The sequence below is a fragment of the Mandrillus leucophaeus genome, unplaced genomic scaffold (assembly GCF_000951045.1).
Source record: "Mandrillus leucophaeus isolate KB7577 unplaced genomic scaffold, Mleu.le_1.0 Scaffold8, whole genome shotgun sequence".
Classification (NCBI taxonomy): domain Eukaryota; kingdom Metazoa; phylum Chordata; class Mammalia; order Primates; family Cercopithecidae; genus Mandrillus; species Mandrillus leucophaeus.
Window position 1 is genome coordinate 4,799,372 of NW_012108696.1, and position 5,420 is coordinate 4,804,791.

The 5,420-nt window shown below is 50.1% G+C and overlaps 1 protein-coding gene across 1 annotated transcript in view; it reads right to left on the reverse strand.

Annotated features, from left to right (window-relative positions):
* C3 (complement component 3) overlaps positions 1-5,420 on the reverse strand; it is a 58,307-nt gene that overhangs the window by 24,136 nt on the left and 28,751 nt on the right. Inside the window, exons 14-15 of the mRNA XM_011967484.1 lie at positions 2,972-3,080; positions 2,627-2,712 (exon numbers count right to left, since the gene is read on the reverse strand). Coding sequence (XP_011822874.1) covers positions 2,627-2,712; positions 2,972-3,080 — 195 coding nt within the window. The remainder of the gene's footprint in view (positions 1-2,626; positions 2,713-2,971; positions 3,081-5,420) is intronic.

The following is a 5,420-nucleotide window of genomic DNA, read 5'->3' on the forward strand; positions in this document are numbered from 1 at the left end:
CGCCTGTAGTCCCAGCTACTCGGGAGGCTGAGGCAGGAGAATGGCGTGAACCCGGGAGGCGGAGCTTGCAGTGAGCTGAGATCCGGCCACTGCACTCCAGTCTGGGCGACAAAGCGAGACTCTGTCTCAACAACAACAACAAAAAAAACGCAAAAATTTCCCACACTACACTAATATAATTTTTTTGGGGGTGGGCGGTTACTATTTTGGCATACTCTTAAATTTTGTGCCTGAGGACAGTGCCTCACTCTCTTCACCTGCCTTGCTGTCAGCCATCTGTACCTGACCAGAGCTAGCCAGGGTCTCACATCAGGCTGTAGATGGCAGGGAGAGGACAAGTACTTAGGAATGGGCCACCCCTTGTCCCCAGTTTGTCATGTTGCACAGTCTGACCACCAATGTGTTAATCACGTGTTTCATCCTGCTTCCTTTTGTATTTGTATCTTTTCTTTTTTGCCTTTTTGAGATAGGCTTGCTCTGTCACCCAGGCATGAGTGCAGTGGTGCGATCTCGGCTCACGGCAATCTCTGCCTCCTGGGTTCAAGCGATTCTGCTGAATCAGCCTCCTGAGTAGCTGGGACTACAAGTGCCTGCCACAACACCCGGCTAATTTATTGCATTTTCAGTAGCGATGGGGTTTTGCCACGTTACCCAGGCTGGTCTCGAACTCCTGACCTCAGGTGATCTGCCCATCTCAGCCTCCCAAAGTGCCGGGATTACAGGGGTGAGCCACTGCCTCCGGCCCCTCATGTATCTTTTCTGAATCACTTTGCGCTCTCTCATGTCCACATCACCTCTGAAAAGTTTCTCTTGTAACTGCCTCTGTAACACTGTCACGGCATGCTGGACTCCTATCTTCATCCACTGATCCAAACCCACAGAATGTACAACACTCTCATGTGAAACTTGGAACTTAGGGTGGAAGTGCTGTGTCCTGGAGGTGCACTGCTCCACTGGGGGTGCTGGCAGTGGGGGAGGCTGTCAATGTGTGGGGACTGGGGATATGTGGGGAGTCTCTGTACTTTCCCCTGAATTATGCTGTGAACCGAAAAGACTCTCAACAATAAAGTGCACTAAAAGAAAATCACCGCAGTGGCTCATGCCTGTAATCCCAGCACTTTGGGAGGCCAAGGTCGGTGGATCACTTGAGGTCAGGAGTTCGAGACCAGCCTGGCCAACACGGTGAAACCCCATCTCTACTAAAATTACAAAAATTAGCCGGGCATGGTGGTGGGTGCCTGTAATCTCAGCTATTGGGGAGGCTGAGACAGGAGAATCGCTTGAACCTGGGAGGAGGAGGTTGCAGTGAGCTGAGATCGTGCCACTGCGCTCCAGCCTGGGTGACAGAGCGAGACTCCTTCAAAAAAAAAAAAGAAAAGAAAAGAGAAGAGAAGAGAAGAGAAAAGAAAAGGAGAAAGAAAGAAAGAAAGAAAGAAGAAAAGCGTCAATGTTAGAGATGGTACCCCCACCCTGTCTAGCTTTTGACACTGTTAGAGTAGGCAGATAGGCGGAAATGAGCAGGCAGGGGAGCTTTCTGGGAAGAGAAGTCCCAGGCAGGCTGCCTACTGATAGCGCTGCTCACTGGCAGTCAGCGAAAGGACGACAGCTGCATTAGCTACATGTGGCCTTGTGGTTGGGGTCCTCCAGCCCTGAAGGGGACTTATCAGGTCCTAGCTGGAAATAACCCTGCTAGGGATTTTCCCTGATGACGAGCATGTGCACTGCTCCGAAAACCCACCCTAGAGTCGTCTTTTGCTCATTATCATAGGTAAAAACACACCCTGGGTGGAGATTTTAGACGCTAATGAGATGTGCCGCGTGCACGCTAGCACGTACAGTCACAGAGCCTGCTCGCCCACAAAGACCTCCCAAAACATGCCTGCAAGTGACACCCCCTCATGCCCCTTCATGAAAAATCATGTAAGAGTCTCATAAAAAGAGTCCACCAGCAGTATCTGCTGCTGGCTCATTCTCTCGAGCAGCCATGTCTGTGTCATCGTTCAGAGCATACTGACACTTTTTATTTATTTAGAGAAGGAGTTTCACTCTTGTTGCCCAGGCTAGAGTGCAGTGGCACAATCTCGGCTCACCGCAACCTCCACCTCCCGGGTTCAAGCGAATCTCCTGCCTCAGCCTCCTGAGTAGCTGAGATTACAGGTGCTCGCCACCCCCTGCCTGGCTAATTGTTTAGTATTTTTAGTAGAGACGGGGTTTCACCGCGTTGGCCAGGCTGGTCTTGAACTCCTGACCTGAAAGTGATTCCCCTGCCTCGGCCTCCCAAATTGCTGGGATTACAGGTGTGAGCCACCGAGCCTGGCCCTGTCTCTTTACATAAGCATTGAGACTACTATTTTTCCAGGGGGACCAGACCAGAGCTGTTTCTTCCTTCAATAAACTCTGCCACTTAACCCTTGCTATGCATCTCTTGGCTGAATTCTTTCTTCCAAGTTAGACAAGAACTAAGGATTCCTGCAGTTCCTGATAATAACACCTCTGTGGTAACCAGGACAGAGAATAAAGTGCCAAGAAACATAGGTTTGGATAAAATGAGTTTGGATAAAATGAGATGACACTTAGACACCCTGGGGTCCCTGCCTCCCTGGGACCAGCCAGCACCCTCGCTCACCTTTCTTGTCTGACAAGCTCACGGCCAGAATCTCCCACGTGGTGATGGAGTCTTTCAAAAATATATTCATGAGCTTCGTGGAGATTCTGGATGGAGAAGAGTTTGGGGCATTAGGAAACGTCATCTAGCAGGGTGGTAGAGGGGGAGAGCGGGGGCAGAGGGATCCCGAGGAACAGGCTGGAAGGGTCTGGGGGTGCCTCCATGTAGGTAACCCAACAAATGATTTTTCTAGGTTGGGCTGTGGGGTTGCACTGTGATTCCAGAGAAGACAAGAGATAGCAGGTGCATGCAAATTAAATGGTCTGGCTGTGGGGTGGATTGCATGGGGGGTTACCCCGGCCTTACCCGTTTTTCGGTGCCTCTTTCAACTCTTCAATCTTCCACAGCCAACTCTCTGGGAACTCACTTCGGGAAACGATGTTCTCTTCTGCGATGATGTCCTCATCCAGGTTACCTGCAGGGGGTTTAGATCTGCATTCAGAACAGACCAGGCCAGGCGCCATGGCTCATGCCTGAAATCCCAGCACTTTGGAAGGCTGAGGTGGGGGGATCACTTGAGGCCAGGAGTTGGAGACCAGCTTGGACAACATGGTGAAACCCCATCTCTACTAAAAATACAAAAATTAGCTGGGCATGGTGACACATGCCTGTGATCCCAGCTACTCTGGAGGCTGAGGCAGGAGAATCGCTTGAACCCAGGAGGTGGAGGTTGCAGTGAGCCGAGATCGCACGACTGCACTCCAGCCTGGGCAACAGACACAGACTCCATCTCAAAACAACAACAACAACAACAACAAAAACCAAACCAAAACAAACAAACAAAAGAGCCCACCTACTTCCTCAGCAGTCACACCTTTAGATCCTACCTCTGCCCAGGAGGGATTCCTAGCAGCGAAACACTAGGACACGGACATGGAGGACTGCAGGATGAATTCTCACAAGCCCCAGACACATCTGCCTTGGGAACTACTTCTTCATAAAAAAACCCCTAAAAATTGTATCCCACAAATGTACTGGTATAAGGACATACACAATGTAGACTGGATTATATTCATTCCTTTCCCTCTGATTTTTAAAGAAATGAAAGCATTTGGCCAGGGACAGTGGCTCACATCTGTAATCCCAGTACTTTGGGAGGCCGAGGCGGGTGGATCACTTCAGGTCAGAAGTTCAAGACCAGCCTGGCCAACATGGCAAAACCATGCCTCTATTAAAAATATGAAAATTAGCCAGGCGTGGCAGCGGGTACCTGTAGTCCCAGACACTTGGGAGGCTGGGGCAGGAGAATCACTTGAACCCGGGAGGCGGAGGTTGTAGTGAGCCAAGATTGTGCCACTGCACTCCAGCCTCGGTGACAGAGTGAGACTCCGTCTCGAAAAAAGATAATAATAAAAGAAAGAAAGCATGTGCACGTGCCTCGAAAGGATCACGGTCCTGAGAAACCGTGTCTGCTTCCACTAAGGGATTTGTCCGTTCTGAACATGACTAGGTGAGCTGAGAACATTCCCAGACCTGGTGCAGAACACGGAAGAAGCAGTGGCCTTTAAAAACCATCTAATACAAAAATTAGCCAGGTGTGATGGCATGCGCCTGTAATCCCAGCTACTCGGGAGGCTGAGGGATGAGAATCGCTTGAACCCAGGAGGCGGCGGTTACAGTGAGCTGAGATTGCATGACTGCACTCCAGCCTGGCAACAGAGCAAGACTCGGACTCAAAAAAAAATCTCGATAGGCTGGATGTGGTGCTATGATCCCAGCGCTCTGAGAAGCGAAGGTGGGAGGATGGCTTGAGCCCGGGAGTTTGAGACCAGCCCGGGCAACATACTGAGACTCTCTCTCTACAAATAATAATTTAAAAATTAGCGGGGCATGGTGGCGTGCACCTGTAGTCCTAGCTACTCAGAAGGCTGAGGCTGAGACAGAAGGACCCCTTGAGCCCAAGATGTTGACGCTGCAGTGAGCTGTGACTGCACCACTGCACTCCAGCCTGGGTGAAAGAGCGAGACCCTGCCTCTAAATAAATATATAAATCAACAAAAGCAGCTTGACACTACCAGCAAGTAAAGGCAATTGGACTGGACTAGGCTTTGACTCCAACTGCACTTTCCACAAACATGATAGACAGGCTTTCACTGGGTTCTGGATCTCCATAACAACAAAGTAGATGGAATCCCTTTAAAAATATATATATTTTAATGTTTTCCAGCCAGGCACAGTGGCTCACACCTGTAATCCCAACACTTTGGGAGGCTGAGGTGGGCAGATCACTTGAGGTCAAGAGTTCAAGACCAGCCTGGCCAACGTGGTGAAACGCCCACTCTACAAAAAATACAAAAATCCAGCTGGGCGCGGTCGCTCATGCCTGTAATCCCAGCACTTTGGGAGGCTGAGGCGGGCAGATCACCTGAGGTCAGGAGTTCGACACCAGCCTGGTCAACATGGTGAAACCTTGTCTCTACTAAAAATACAAAAATTAGCCGGGTGTGGTAGCACGCGCCTACAATCCCAGCTACTTGGGAGGCTGAAGTAGGAGAATCACTTGAATCCGGGAGGCAGAGGTTACAGTGAGCCAGGACTGCGCCACTGTACTGCAGGCTGTGCCACAGATCGAGACTCCATCTCAAAAAAAAAAAAACAAAAAAACTCAGCTACTCAGGAGGCTGAGGCAGGAGGATCTCTTGAACCTAGGAGGTGGAGGTTGCAGTGAGCCGAGGTTGTGCTACTGTACTTCAGATTGTGCGACAGAGCAAGACTCCATCTCAAAAAAAAAAAAAAAAAAGTTTTCGTCCATACA